The following is a 16,728-nucleotide window of genomic DNA, read 5'->3' on the forward strand; positions in this document are numbered from 1 at the left end:
TCTTTGCACAATACAAATTTGCATTATATGAGAGTGTTTTTACATTGGGAAGTGTACCCGGTAGCATAAGTGTTGGGTATTGAATTTCCTATAAACCACTTGTATTCCTATTAAGAGCCTTTGAAGACCTTATTTATAGAAACATTTATAGTTTAAAATATCTTAAAAGATTGTAGGCTAGGATTGTAAAAGATGTTTTTCTTGTTAAGATAAATTTGTACTGGCTTTTGAAATCCCCACCTTCGGAGAGGGTGGCCTAACATCCAGGAAAAAATACATACTATCTCAGGGGTTTGTAATGCATTGCTGGCAGTTTACGAATTTTCAAACCAGTCTAAAAACAATTCTTGTGTTACCCAGGCCCTTTTGTTGCTCATCCAAATAACAGGCAAATGCTACTTTGAGTACCATTTCATTGCTCGAGGAGTAGGTGCTGGCTTTAAATTGAAGTCCCGCAAGGCATTAGCATTAAGCAGCAACGTGAAACAGTCTTTAAATGCCTAGAAACCTAACTCAGGTTTTTCTTCCTTGAAAATGAATGAACAACATTACATTCTTTTCTAAAACAATTCCGTCTCTTCGACATTATAAACTAGTTAAGGGGGAAAGGATCCACTCTCAATCACAGATTGGAGTTCATCAGAAAATATTGCGGCGACTATGCTATCAGCACTTTCAGATTCACCTGATATTGCAGCTCTAAAGCACCAGCTCGAAGCTTAAAATTCTGGAACCAACCGGAGCTTCCACTAAATGTCTCAGAGTAATCACCGACCTCATCTTCTTTTATAGATTCAAATAAAGCCATAGCTCTTGCACAAATAACTGCCTGTGATAGAGGACGATTATTCGACTGTTTATTATAAATCCAGGTAATTAGAAGTCTTTCCATTTTTTTCCAGCTTCACGTACGTGTTGACCACTTGGCTGAAGTTGGTGCAGCTGCTGTCACTGACGTTTTAACCTTGTCTTAATTCAGAATAATAGTGTGGACTGTCGACATTGTGAGCTTTAACTTATGCGCAATATCACTTTGACGCTCTATATTTTCAAAACAAGTGATCACTTTCAATTTCTTTTCTTGGTTTATGCTTTTCCTTGGTAACTTCCTTACTTTTCTATCCCATTCCTATTTTTTTGCTATTTTACACTCTATTTTTGCTCGGTATGGCTCTATCAAAATCGCCTTCTCCCGCTAAACAACTTCTGGAGTTGTGTGAGTTTAATTGCATACTTGTAGCTTCTGCGTAAAAATTTAAAAAATGGCTGGCCTCCAGGGTCAGTCAAATGCAAAGGGCATCGGACCAAGAAGTGTTAATTGTGACTAAACTATAATGGCCGTTTTGCTTAATACGGTTCTTAAAGTGGTGAGGGAAATGGTACAACATTTTTACAATCTGACTGGAACATCAATATTTCGCCCCTCCATATTTTTCAATGTGCACGCAACTGTCTATATCACTTGTGGATTTTCAACAAAAGACGAACTTCTGATCGGGTAAGAGTGGGAAAATTTTAAGTGAAGAAACATGTTTCAAATGAAATGTTGATTCTCACTGCTGCAAAATGAGTGCATGTAGATGAAAGATGTTGGTAGAATTCCTCTTCATGACTGTTGGAGCTCAATGAATGAAAAAATAGGCAATATTATGTCAAGGAAGAAAATTAACAATCATCATTCATGTGCCACACATTTTTCGTAAAACTGCAGATCTCTTTGGCTAGATTTTAAGTAATTTTGGGTGTGCGACACAACAATGTTATCTTCAACCCACTTCCATTCCTCTCGTAATTAAGTCCGGAAAGTTCGAGGAATAGATATAGGCATCGTACATTGATGCAGTGATTTCTGGCATGCAAAATCACCACATCTAGGTTCCCCAAGTCACATAATTGAATAGTTTGCAGAATAAAACTGCAAATTAGTTGACTAGCTCTCATGGGATTAGTGTGAGGATAGCCAGGCTCTGAGACAGCTTTTAAACCACTTAGATATTTGACAATGCAACATTAAAAAATAAGCATTTTGAAAAACTCAGTAAATCCTTCCATTGTTTAAGTCATTCTGTTGTTTAGATTTCCAGAGTATCAATCTCTTACTGTATTTCATTTTACATCCTTATGTTCCACAAAATCTCGCCTTACACCATTGATTTCACTATGCCTACTTGGAAACCTTGTCCTGGCATAAATAGCCCAGGCCAAAAATTTTTTTCCATTCAAGTTCCTCACTTTTCCGAGCTACATATTTGATATTTTTCTTCTATATATTTTGGTTGAAAGAAGTTCATGTAGCCATCAGTATGAGTAAGGAGTGGTTAAATATTGTCAGACTGGGCCACTGCTCCCCCTGTGGCTGCATGTTCAATTTTCATCATAATGGTTACATTGGCTTCCTTATATGTTCGGTATGGTGGGATATGTTGTAGCCCACACCAAAGTTTAATTTTAATTCCCATCATGCCCTCTGCTCCTAATGGAAGAATTCACTACAAGGGTTCATTTCGAAAGGAAAGTATATAATTGTGTGTTGCTCTAGAGGAGAGCCTGTTGGTGAACTGCTTTAGCTGTGCATAGTAGCGCAAGTTACCTGTAGATGGAGGATACACATCTTGTTTTTCATCCCTTGGAAGGCTGCATTCTCATATTAAGCACTATGAAGAAATTTGTTATTTGTGGGTTCCGATTGCTTCTGTCTGTATGTCAATATTGGTATTTTTAGTCTGTGTTAGTAAGCCTGGCAATCTTAGCTCGCACGAGAACTTACAAGTTTTTTAAAGTCCAGATTGATCTAAGATCAATTAGTAAATGGTTCCATTCATCTGGGATATGCATTGTGTATATACTGTGGTGTATCAGGTTCTATCTTCTGATGCAGCAGCATGGGTCTGTTGAGTGACAGTAATTTCTTCACCGTTACAGGAGGTATCTAGAGGTGGATGGAAAGAATCTTCACATCATCGACCTGATGACGCCTCCTCTAATGGGGTAACTGTTACTCAACTCTGACCAATGGAGCTGATCCCTAAAATGGAACCTGGTACCGCAAAAGGTTGATCACCATGCAGGCCTTCTCTCTTAACTCTGTGCTATAACCTGCAGCTGTCCTTTCAAATTTCTCCATAATATGGTTGGTGGTAAGGCTCAAATTCTTTAGATCTTCCTTCAAGTGTACAAGAACTGATAGATAAGAAAAGTTTTACAGACTTCATCAAACTGTTCAAATTATATTATGTAATTCATTATTTTACTTTCACAACTATAAAATATGGAGTAATTTTTTGTGTACCCCTAAGACTTCATATTTCATTAGATATGCTTTCAAATGCTTGGACATTTGTGACTCATGAAATTCTATTTTTTACAACATTGCATTATATTTTGAATATCCATTCATATGGAGCAAACGGATGATCCATTGGTGATTATTTTATTAATGATGACATCATTGGTGTTTGTGTGATTCTTCCTCTGCACCTTTTGTGCCCATTTGATTTTTCCCACCCTTCGTTTGAGGCGAGGAAAGGCAGACAATGCAGGAAAGTAGGAAGGGAAGAGTGTTTGAAGCCACTGATTAGGTGTCATCAGGTACGCTGCCAGTCATTTGAATCGGGGAGTGTTGGGGTGGTATGCGAGTTGCGTATACAAATGTGTTTTCAATGTGGACGAATCAGAAAACCATACATTTCACTAAATAACTTTTTCTGCATTTTGCTGAAATTTATTTTCATTGTTTTTTTATCAAAATAGTCTTATAGTTACTATGGCATCATCTTCACTGGCCTTTGTGTCTGAAATCTGCCAGTTTTTTTACCGTATTTCTCCGAATATAGTCCCCCTCTGAATATTGTCCATCCCCTAATTTTGAGGCCTCAGTTTTGATCGGGTGATCGCGCACCAGTTGCCATCACGATTTATTTAAATTGATGAGTTATGCTGTAAATATCTCTGGTCACAGTCACAGATGAAGTGATATTTTCTCAGGATATTTGGTTTCTCCCTGCTTGCCATTTGAATTCATCTGCTTATCTGGTGAGAACTTTCAAAGATGGACTGTAAATAATTGAAGAAGAAGAAAAGAATCCGGGGGAGAAGTGTGTGAAAACTACAAAATGCCTCAGATTGTCCAGTAGTGCATGACGATAGGAGTGGGGGTAAAGCAAGCTACCTGTAGAAAACAAGAAGTTGATTGAAGCCGAGTATCAGATGGGCATACCACTGAAATGATGTTTGATAGATACAAATATCTGCACCAGACAGAAATCCATCGTAGCAGTGTAAATGCCGAGACGGCATGCAATCGCTTTTTTGCAAGGAGATGTGTTCCCTTAGGGTGTTTGCAAGAAGTGTCAGTCGAATCAACAATATGCCCAAAGTTTTTCCATAAAATTAAAATAAATCATCTAAATTCCTGTTTGAATTCTTTAAAGAAAATCACAATTACTCACAAAGATCCTGTATTTCTTGCTCCATAGGCAACCCAGTCCATTCCTGCATTCATCGTTTTTTTCGTCCATCCCCTTGAAAAACGATAGATTGAGGTCCACTGTTGTCCAAGGAGGGTAAATTTCCAAGGAAAAGTTTCTGAGGGGGGTACGAAAAGAATGATACAATTTCTTCTCTTTCAATTCATCTTTATATGCTCCATATACTTTATTTGATGCCTTCCTTTTCTGTTCTCGCTCTCCTCTTCCTCCTTGATGATTTTCTTCATCAGGCCACCATGCCTAAAAATGTGGCCGATTTAGCCATTCCACCATCTTATTAAGGTTTTCATAAGGTTGCTTTTCTCTCTTACCCTTGTTAGACTTCCTCATTGTTCACTCAGTGGATCCATTTGATTTTCATCAGTCTTTTGTGGCACCACATTTTGAAAATCTCTACCCTTGATTTCTCTGCAGTGGTCATGCCTCAATTCTGTAGATAATCATACCCCCAGTGTAAGTTCTGATAAACTGTTTCCTTGCTTATATACATTAATTTCCAGCTGTATAGCGATCATTTTTTTGTAGAATGCCCTCTTTGCCTGGGATATTCTACTGATAATTTCTTTTGTTGATAGTTATACTTCTTCATGAGTAACATAATTAACCCCCCTCTTGAGTTTTTGTTTCCCTGTCTTAATGTTAACCTTAGTTTCGTTTCTTCTGCTGCATACCAGTATCTTGTTTTCCTTGTGCTTATTTGCGGTTGATTTATTATCTAATACCCATTATCCTACTTACTTATCTAATATGAAAAACTCATCTGTCTTTCTTGACAGTATGCAAAAAATGTTCTGGATGGAATTTTTTTCTATGTATTTAAACGTTGAAAAATTACTGGTGAAAAAGCACAGCCTTGTCTCACTCATTTTTTCAATTCTTACTTCTTCACAGTTGGGACCTGATTTCGCTACCTCCACATGAATTTTTATATAAAATGTGGATTATCCTCCTAGTATTGTAAAGCTCTCCAATTTCTTTCATGATTCCAAGCATTGAGTTCCAATTAACATTGTCTAATGCCTTCTCTATGTAAGTCCACAAGCGCAGTGAACATAAGCTTTTTCTTTTCCATTCTCTTCTCTATGAGCAGTCCAAAGTCTATAATGCTTCCCTTGTGTATTTGTTTTATCTGAATCTGAATTGGTCACAAAATTTTCACAGTTCTCCTCTCTTATTATTCTGTTGGCTGTGTCATGAAATGAAGAAATATATAATCAAATAATAATATTAACTGCTGACCTCAAAAAATAGTAATCTGTGAAGTTAACCAGTGAAAATAAAAAGAAATAGACTTTGTGAATATGCAGAAAACCTGCATATAACAAATTCCTGAAACCAAGAAAATGCTGACTTAGTTGCAAGTGAGCATATGTAGGTGCATTGTGGGTTGCAGTGCCGAAGGATGAGCAAGGAGTTGAAGCAGATAGAAGAAATTAATCAAATATGGCAGCTGCAGTTGATTTCCATGTGGACGTTTTTTGAAGGGATAAGGAATTCTGATTGCAGTAACCTACGAACCATGTCAGCATGTCCATGACATATTTAGCCTCTTACATGACAGATTAACTGACTCATTAATGTGTATAAATTCCTGACCACTTCCTGAAGAGCTGGAGCGCTTAGTAAAGAGTTAAATTTAAAGAAAAAATTCAGCATAATAAAAATTTCCATGTTATTTATGTGAATTTTTTCTTAATGGCTTGTATTAATTAGTGACCGTTCTTTTCTAGGTACTATCAGAAGATTCCTGGGTCCAGATGGTGTGATCGAGTCAAAGACTGCGAGGATGGCTCTGACGAATGGAATTGCCCATGTAAAGATTACTTACGGTCATCCTTACACGAGGGTGCCATCTGTGATGGTATTGCTGATTGTGCAGATTTATCAGATGAAAGTAGATGTGGTAAGTGATGAAAACATTATCGGTTGTTATTGCTCGTAAAACAAAGTCACTAGTGTTTACCAACTGAACTCAGATTGGTCTGGGCTGGTAAACAAATTGGTGTGACTAGACTGGTTTCAGAGGGGGCCAAGTGAATAAGGCCAGTTTTGAAATCAATCTGAAATGTCAGCTCAGGCTGACCCTTGTGATTCCATCTTGTCATCTAATGACCACTTTCTTTCACAAAGTCACTTTTTTTAAATCATCCATTGCATGCAGTTTTGTTCAATAATAAGGCAAAAATGTTCAAAGGTGGCTTTGACCATTTTTAACTTGCATTTTCAACCATTTTATATTCAAATGGTCATCACCAATAACTCAATAACTCTCACCAAAGACCTCCCTTGACTTTGTGAGGCATATTCTTATCCCGTGCTTCCACAAAGAACACATGATGAACCATGTATTTAGGAATTTAGACAGAAACTAATGGAGTGAATTCCAAAACAATGTCTAATAATCTCTACCAGTGTGCACTTTCCATTTGATTCTCTATTACCTGATATCAGTTTAAATTTGCCATTAATAGTGTTGAGCTATGATGACACGTAAAACATTTATGCTATCTTCTCTAATTCACTTGATGAAGAGATGAATCACAAAATTCAAACGCAAGGGTGGGAGGCAGACAGAAGGATGGGAGAATCAATAGGTGAAGATCAATATGTTAAATCCAAGTTGGTAAGCACATCAGGCTAAGTTAGTTCACTTTCTATTTTCAGATTGTGAGTTCAGAATGATCACGGCTCTGTTGGTAAACATAGTGAGAGATATTACAAGGACCTTTTAATTACTTCAATATTGTATTGTCCTTGGAATTTTATGTTTTTCGCATTCCCTGAAAATTAGTGCATTTATTCTGATATTTTGATACCAAATAACTTGCATATAAGTAATTATTTGAAAGGTCCATGAGGAAATATGTATCCAGTTATGTCTATACACCCATGTCTCGTATAGCGCAATTTCGATTAGCGCAATTTCGATATAGCGCAAATTCGTTCCTCGGGGAAACATTGCAACGCAGTGTAGCCTAATCAAAAATCTTAAACACTCTCGTGATAAAACGTGAACTTGCGCTAAGTACACACGAAATTTCTATCATTTTACGCATATTCATATTATTGCTTGCCTCAAATCTTCTTTTTTGTTTATATATTATTCGAAATCCATTGCTGTGCAATGGCCAAAAGTATTACTCGTCATTGGGTCAAGATAGCCGGCCTACCGAAGTAATTTATCTCGTCTCCTTAACAGAATAATAATGAATAATTTAGATCGTTAATTAAGCTTGGGGCTAGTAGAAATGAGTTTTTTTCAGCAATACGGTTTGAGACGTATTTTTGCCGTCATAGGTAATCGGGCGATTGACTTCCAGGTAGAGAGTCTACGCTAAAGCCTTCAAGGTCATCGGTATTCACGGGGGAGAAATGGAGCGGTGGCCGAGTGGCGCATGAATAGCATCAACACATAAAAGGTTCCGCTCTAGAGTCTCAAACACAATGGCTTCGTTCCCTCCCCGCAGTCGTATGCCTTCTACGTCTCAGGAATAGTTCAGCAGTGGAAGGTGATATAGAAAGAGCCATACAGAGTAAAAACCAAGAGAATATGACAAAAAAATAGGAATGCGTGTAGAAAATCAAGAATTTATCAAGAAAAACTATAAACCTAGAAGAGGAATTGAAAGAGGTCAATTGCTTTGAAAATGGAGAACGTCAAAGCGATATTGCTCGGAAGTTTAAACGCACGATGCCTTATTCTGAATAAAGACGAAGTTAAAACATCAGTGACCTCAGCCGCACCAACTTCAGCCAAGCGGTCTACACATACGGAAAGTTCATAGTGAATCAGTACAAAAAGACGAGAGTGGTAATCGCTCCAAGACATTTAGTGAAAGCTCCGGTTGGTTCCAGAATTTAAACGGCAAGCAGGTATTTTCAGTGCGGCGATATCAGGTGAATCTGCAAGTGTTGATAGCGCAGTCACCGCAACATTTTCTGATGAACTCCAAGCTGTGATTGAAAGTGGTTCCTTTCCCCCTCAACCAGTTTTTAGTGTTGACGAGACGATATTGTTTTGGAAAAGAATGCAATCTCGTTCATTCATTTTCAGGGAAGGAAAACCTGGGTCAGGTTTCAAGGCATTTAAAGACTCTTTCACGTAGCTGCTGTAATGACTCGGAGGACTTCAAATTAAAATGATTTATCATTCTTTAACTCCGCTAGCTATGAAATGGCATTCAAAGTAGCATTTTCCTGTCATTTCGATGAGCGACAAAAGGGCCTGGGTGACATAATAGTTGTTTTAAGACAAGTTTGAAAAATCGTCAACTGCCGGCAACGCATTACGATCCCCTGAGATAGCAGAAGTTAGCCCACCCGCACGACAGGAGGGAATTTAAAAAGCACGTAAGAATTTTTTTTAACGTGAATAAAAGTCTTCAAATGCGTGCATACTATCTTTAAAGATGTTTTAAACTATAAATATTTATATAAATAATGTTTTCTAAGGCTATTTATGGGAATATATATGTTTTAGAGGAAATTCAATACCCAAGACCTATGCTACCAGGAACGCATCCCTATCTTCTCAATGTTAAAACGCTCTCGTATAACGCAAATTCGTATAGCGCAAAGACCCCAAGGAACGCATCCCTTGCGCTATACGAGACATGGGTGTATAATGATTTTTGATAAGCTTTAAACAATAAAATAAGTGTAGAAGATTTCTTAAAATTTGAGGAAAACTTTGAGGCAATTTCAGTTCAAGTTATTCCTTAAATTTTCTGTGAAATAAACTGAATATTGTGAATTATAGATTGAACTCTGATATTTTTTGATTTTTTTTCTATTATTACTGTAAATTGTTGTGTGTTTTATAAGAAATGTGTGTACAAATTTTTCTACTGTTTTTCTTTCTTTTTTACATGGGAATGTTTTATAATCTCAGAATTCTGCCACGAAAAAGAATTTTATTGTTCCCGAAGTGCATTTTGTATTCCAAGTCGTAAAGTTTGTGATCATAGAGTGGATTGTCCTGATGGGGAAGATGAAGATTATTGCTGTAAGTTATTTTTTGTTAAGTTTCCGTTCTAACATATAAATATATGTGTATCTCCGAATATCTTGATTGATTGCTTCATTCTGTGTATACCACGAAGATGCCCTGACTAATGGAGATACAGTGCATCTGGATATCTTGGGGAGGCCATACTACAGAAATGAAGGATTATTTAGTGTGACTAAAGACGGAAAATGGATGCTTTATTATTCAGAAATTAAAGAAGACATCAACCCTTCCTTAGCAGCTGATGTGTGTTCCTCTTTGGGTTTTAGGTATGTTACCCAATGCTTATATTTTAGTCTTTTCATGTGATAGAATTCTTAAGAAACTGATAGAATATATACTTTTTTAGTTTTGTTTTGCTCATGTTGTGTGATGGTCATAAGCTATTTACAGACAAGAGGCAAGTGGCCATTGTGTGTAGTGGATATGGCAGACGGCACAACACCAAGGCGACAATACAAATACAATAAATAAGCAATAGATACATGAAAATACATAACAGAGCCCTTATCTAACACGAATATCAAGTGACCGGGAAAGAGTTCTTGTTAAGATAAATTAGTGTTAACTGTGGTGCGGAAAAAGAATCTGAACATACTTAATGATATACTGACATCTATTATGATGTTTATGTATGTGTAATGATTGTAAAATCTCTTTTCAGCCATTCTTTACCACTTGGTGGGTTATTAGTTCCATTTTTTATTATTTTTATTTATTATTCAAATATTCCATTTTTTTAATTTTAGCAATAGAATTACAATCATTTGGCAAGCATTTTTATTTTACTTTACAGTCAGACGTACAGAATATGAGTCCATTATGTTTCCCAGTAATACAGGCATAATTTTGCCTCCAAGATCATGACTTTGAAATTTCCCGTGCAAGGTAGTGCATGACTCCAAAATTTCCCACGAAATGTAGTAGATTTGCAAAAGGTATCTTCTGTCCATTCCATTTTGAGAACGATAATTTTTAGTGGGCTTTTTGTTTTTATCATCTTAGTGTCTGATGCAATTGAAAACCTAGGTATTTAGGCAGAATTCTCCCGATTGAAATTGACAAATCCTGCAAATGCACTTAGGGTGGAAAGTTTGTCGCCACTGTTTCCCCTCGTGTTTTTCCATAATTGGCTCTAAAAAGACAGTGTCAAAGGGTTAGCTGCCAAAATGTGTACCAGCACTTCCAGTGCTACTTTCAATGAGAAATTCTCACCTTTGGTCATTTGATTTGGTTTCAAGTGTGGGCAACTCAAATAGACGAATTTATTGTATGGCTACGATTTCCTTGTCCATATTCTTGATATTTATGTATTTTCATTTTCCTTTTAGTGGTTATGAATGGTTCCGACGAATAGTCCTGAAAAATGGAACTCTCCAAGTGAAAGAAGCCAAAGACTCTTCTTATTTGGAAATGGCACCAGTTTACAGCACGTCTCATGCTCTTCTAATTCCATCGCACATTGAAGATGACAGTGGGATGAGTGATCAGCACAGATATAATGGCTTTGGAATCCAACTACGCTGTTCCAACAGTTTAAAAATACCTCTCCTTTCTTCTGTTCATGAATACTCACTAGTGGATTGGCCTTGGTATGGATCTATTCACGTGGAGGGTTATTACAAGTGTGGAGCCACTTTAGTTCATGAGAGCTGGATGGTGACATCTGTCAAATGCATCAATGTTGAGTGAGTATATGAGCATAAACGAAAGAGTAATCCTTAGTGTTATTCACATGTTGTGATTTGGTTAGTTTGACTAAACTAAATACGTACAGTAGAACCTCGGTTATACGACCCTCAGTTATACGATGACCTCACTTATACGCCGATTTTTTTTGGTCCGGTGAATAACCCCATATGAAACAATGTATTTCCAACCTCAGTTATGAAACTTTTCACTTATACGACGACCTCAGTTACGAAACGCATTTTTCCAGTCCAATGAGATAAAATACCTCACTTATACGACTTTTCAGAGGAACTGCTCTACGAGAAGATTGTGGTACGCGCCAGGAGATTTTAGTCACAGGAGCGGGGGTAGTATGTGCTCATTACATAGATATGTCAATAAGAATAATAAGTTTTAATAATGAGCGAAGCTGTGCATTAGATATTAATTTTAACTGCAATAGATGATAGTTAATCCGGAATATCTATTTCTAACGGAAGATTGTCTAGAATTTTCCAAGGTTATGTTTTCCGTCGCCCCAACGAAATAGCACGTAAATGAGCCGTTAAAAATCCTCGCGTACCAAAATTTTGGCTTCCAAGGTCATCCAAACTGGGTACCCCCGAGAAAGGGAGGAAATTGGACAAAATGGAGGAGCTGGAAATAAGGAGGAATATGACCAACGGTCAATTACTTAACGACATCCTTTTTGAAAGTTTTTCCCCACTCCTACAAATGTCCCTTAACATCACGGATAGACAAAAATCCAGACCCCTACCGCCCCACTCCACACCCTCTAATCACCTGCCTCTTCCTTAACCCCGACTCACGGGAAAATCCTTTCGAGTTTTTCAAACCCCCCCCCCCTTCCCTTCCCTCCGTCTCACCAGCGCCGTCCTCCAACGGTTGTTTTCTCAATACAATCCCCACTTGGGGTTTCCAACCCAGTACCTTCCCCCCTTCCTGACACCCACTCCTTCCACTCTTTCCCCCAATTCCTTCAAGAGTATATATTGTGACGGAACAGGCCCGTTTCCCTGCCAGCCCGTCGACCCGTCTCAGCCCTCACGCCCCCGAGTGTTACCCCCTCCTTCTTTCCTTCCCCGACAGCTCGCCACTCCGAAATCTGGTTTCGGTAGAATGTGATTTTGGGAAAAATATTGCAGAAGAATACGATCTTAGATCGTTTATTAGGGCGCCACCCAAAACCGCGGCCCACGAACTAGCTTTGCCGGTAGAAGCAAGGACGTTCCAAACTCCCAGGATTAAATAATTGTTAATACGGGTGGACAATATGACAATGCGGACACTGGTTGTTTGACTCACGCACGGACAAGGGTTTGAGGATCCGACGAATGAACACTGACCTTTTACATTATGCACAAAAATCACCATTTATTATTGAGACTTTGGCGAAAACAACGAAAAACCATCAACGCACTGATGAAAAATCACCCTTGAATAATACTAAGCCTAATCTGCAAACTAATGATGGATGAATGAACACAAGCAAAAAGATGAAATACCCTTGATGACACAAAGAAATAAGAATTGAAAAGCCATTACATGTTCCTCGTCTGCCTCCTGGAAAGACGGGAAATTATGATACATTAAATTGCCCTTATTTACGGGCGTAAGACGTGCAATCAATAGTCCTTTTCTGTTCAATTAACTATTTAAAAACTCGGTGCAGTTATTGACTTTTTGCAGTCTCGCATGAACTCTTGCGAAAGTGACTTGATTGGTCTTTACATGAATCACCGGTCTTTGGATGAAGTAGACGGACTTTAGAGTGGTAATCTTTACCCTCTTGGTACTGCTTGAAGCACTTGGGAATGTGATAATACGGGAATAATTACTGGAGATTGATACTTATAGGCATGGCAGTCTGTGGTTCCCGACGACTCCGTCGCCAGCGATTCGGGGAGCTTTTTGGCTGCTCCGGATGAAAACGGCCCACAAGCGCAGCGACGGCCTCACTTTCGGCACAGATGACGCCTTCTCAAACGCCTGGGCCAGCACCTTTATCCGTGCTCCGGAATCAGAAACTGCTCCACTTCCCCCGGTCGCTCTCCGTCACACACCTCTGCAATCACAGCCGTTGCCTTTCTTGGGTCTCCTTCCCTCTCACAGCTGAGCATTGACTGCCAGCTCCCAATTATGTGCTCTCTCTCTGCTGGTACCTCGAGACAGGCTTGTCTCCCTCTCGACCAACAGACCAGTACCGTGTCCGTTCACCAACTGACTTCATCCCCACTTCTCCTCCTACCACGTAACCTCGCTATTCCCGATTTTTCCGTTACGGAAAGCTGACACACGTCACTCACTTTGAATTTTAGCCAATCACGTCACTGCACAAGTGGCGTGATCGCCTTACATCCTATGGGTACAATTGAATGGGAACTAAAACCATGGTATATTACCGTCTTATACTACATGAAGGTCAGAGTCACTTCGCCCGATCCACGTAATCTTCCACGGGGAAGATCGTAGCCGCGTGAGGCGCGCTGACATGGGACGAAAAGAAAAAAATATCGTGACCACCCGTCACAATATGTTTGCTTAAAATTCGAAATCTTTGTACTTGATAATGACCTCTTTGGTCGAAACATGTCGTACAGACGAAATAAATCTGTGGAAAGCAACGAAGTCTCCTTTTTATTTTCGTTTAAGGCTTGTAATGGTGAGTTAGTACAGAATGCTGGGTAGAGGTTGGGAGTCTGACTTTAGGAAACGAACTCTTCAATAAATTGGAATTGTGTATGAAAATACAGGAGATTTAATGTTTTTGAGGGGGGACAAAATTTAAAACACTAAATGCAGAAAATGCTAAATGAGGACCTGCCATTTTTTCAGGTTTTAGGGTCTGTAATGATTGGAATGGCCTTCAATGAATAAAAAATATAATTTTAAGTCACTAAAAGATGCCACATGCTGCAAAAAAATTCATGGATTAAATGTGCTCACCTGAAAGGTTGGATAACACTTTCCACAAAGCGGCTTAAAAATGGGTAGTAATATTTAAACAATCAGTGGCTCGTATTATTTTAAGAGAATATTTATGTACAGCAGACTCCCGATTATCTGGCTGCAGTTTATCTGGGTTGCAGATTATCCATGCATGATTTTCACACTCGCTCAGTTTTTTCCGCTATCTTTTTAAAAAAAATAGGACGAAAAATTCATTGGAATTACGGCATAAATTCAAGGATACACTGGGCTTATTATTTGCTTTTTAATCCCCTTTGTAAAAGAGAAGCAATCACGCGCTAGCTGCATTCACGGGAGTCTGTGTTCTTGTTTTCCAAGCTTCGCAGTGCACGACCACGGTCCTTGATCACGGATACATGTCGCACTGCAGTTGCAACCCGGCAACTTGTGCGAGACGCGACTGCGTGGCATGGTGCCTGAAAGTGTAGTTCCCGACGTCAAATAGTTATTTTGAAGCATTCGTGCAAACCACTTTTCTGTATCCATGATCACATGGATGTGTGGTTTTCGAAACCAGGCCTTACATGGAGCATTAATAATAATACGAGTACACAACCATGTTATCGCCACTAGAAAGATCGCGAACTGGCGAAGAAAGCTCTCAATGAGTCCGGGAAGCACTCTTGAATAACAGAATAACTGTATAAATAATTACATATTGTTTGTTTTACATAAATTATGAACATTACAAGACCTTTAAGAGAGAGTTTGGATTATCCGTGTTTTCCGATTATTTATACCCTCTCTCCCCATCATTAACCCGGATAATCAGGAGTGTACTGAACATTAAATTAAAATCATTATCACTTGTAAAATTATTATGGATGCTAATGATTCCATTTTTGCTCATTTTTCAGTTCCCTTGTAGCATTTTGTAAATATTATTCTGTAAAAGTGACATGTAGGTAACTAGAGCATATGTATACAGTAGACTCGTTAAATCGTTAATACGAACAAAGTTATAATGTATTTCTCATTATTACTTCGCAAATCGTTGGTCCCAATGAAAAGGCGTATCCAAGCTATAGTTAAAGAAACGTTATTACGAAATTTTCGTTTTTACGAAATTATGAACCTCAGTCCCGGTCCCGGCGGTTACAAAATGAACTTTATTACGAAGTTCCACGCATAAGTCACGGCATTTACGTGGATATTCACTACACTTAAATTTTAATAATCGTGCCACGTTTAAGTTCTTCTCGTTTACTGTGCCTAAGAGCGTTAATTATGGTTCTTTATTCAGTTTACACGCAACATCATGTAACAAGCTTCATTCCTGTGTAGTCATGGTGACCCACTCATAGCCATTCGTAATTTGGATGTACAGTCAGTCCTCTTCCTATCCACTTTCGATTTACGAATTTTCAGAGGTACGAGCATTCAAAATTTTCAATTTTCGAATTTGGCGCCTTTTGATTTGGCCGATACTACGTGATGAGGTGCTGGGAAACTCTCACTGTGATCACAATCTGAACAAGGTATCATTGAATCCGGTGTGAATTTAGGAACTGTTCAGCGTTTCGCCCGTTTTTTGTCACCGTGGGGAGCTTTTTTTTTCGGCTCCGGATGCATCGCATGCCCCGCTATATCAGTTCATCATAATTGTGAGTTAGCGCATACGTGTAATGCGGTGTTGCACTCTGCAGGATAACCGCACTCCTCGATTACTTGCATACACTCCGGCTGGCGAGAGTTGTCCGATTACGGCACAATAGGAGGGGCGGATAACCCTGCGCCAGCACAATTTAAGCCAATCGCTGCCCCCAAACGCACCTCACATCCTCGCTTAGTCATAAAACGTTGTCAGATGCATAAAGGAGCACTGAGATAAACCTGATCCACCGAAACAAACCCTTTCTTCGAATCACCAAAACAAGTGATTCTTCCTCTGGGTCCTTTACGCTTGTCGTCCCTTCCGGTTCTTTTCTTCACGGAACCCTTTGTAAGCGTTTCCCTTTCTTACTTGGCAGCCTTGCCCCCTACCTAGACCTGGACCTATCTGTCATTGGACGACTCTCAGCGGCCGGACTGTAAGTTTATCAACCTAGGAACAAGCTCTTGGAACGCATCTAGTTCGTATATCGGACTTAATGTATTCAGGAAGATATCAACCCTCGATTGCGTCATGCCGCATTCTTCTGTTGAAAAACTGAAATGAATTTTCCTGTTTATATATTTTTCCGCGTTATTGAATCGTGTTTATAATATACTGTTTTTTCTCAACGATTCGGAAAAGAAACGTTCCTACGAATTTCGTTATTACGAACCTCTGGTTTTTTGGTCCCGTGAACTTCGTAATAACGAGATTGTACTGTAATAGTTAGAATTAGGGATGGACAGATCCAGGATTATTTTTGGATGCGGATTTGATGCTTGATTTCAGGTGTCGGATATTCGGATATTTTCGGATCCAAATGTATTTTTAATTGCCCGCCGTAAAACGAAGTAATTATTCAAGTCTCCTCAGGGTATGTGGGATCAAAGGAATGCTATTTAGATTTGCATACACATTTTAATATTGTAATTGATTAAAAATTATTTTTATAATCTTTCAAGTTATTTGACAGTATT

The 16,728-nt window shown here is 38.7% G+C and overlaps 1 protein-coding gene across 6 annotated transcripts in view; it reads left to right on the forward strand.

Annotated features, from left to right (window-relative positions):
• The window catches only part of LOC124170773 (serine protease nudel), a 105,567-nt gene that overhangs the window by 62,316 nt on the left and 26,523 nt on the right, over positions 1-16,728 (forward strand). For all 6 annotated transcript variants that reach the window (XM_046549724.1, XM_046549722.1, XM_046549728.1 and 3 more), the window contains 4 exons: positions 6,218-6,390; positions 9,379-9,492; positions 9,590-9,764; positions 10,827-11,183. In XM_046549724.1, the coding sequence (XP_046405680.1) occupies positions 6,218-6,390; positions 9,379-9,492; positions 9,590-9,764; positions 10,827-11,183 (819 nt within the window). The remainder of the gene's footprint in view (positions 1-6,217; positions 6,391-9,378; positions 9,493-9,589; positions 9,765-10,826; positions 11,184-16,728) is intronic.

This window comes from Ischnura elegans, chromosome X, assembly GCF_921293095.1.
Source record: "Ischnura elegans chromosome X, ioIscEleg1.1, whole genome shotgun sequence".
Lineage (NCBI taxonomy): Eukaryota > Metazoa > Arthropoda > Insecta > Odonata > Coenagrionidae > Ischnura > Ischnura elegans.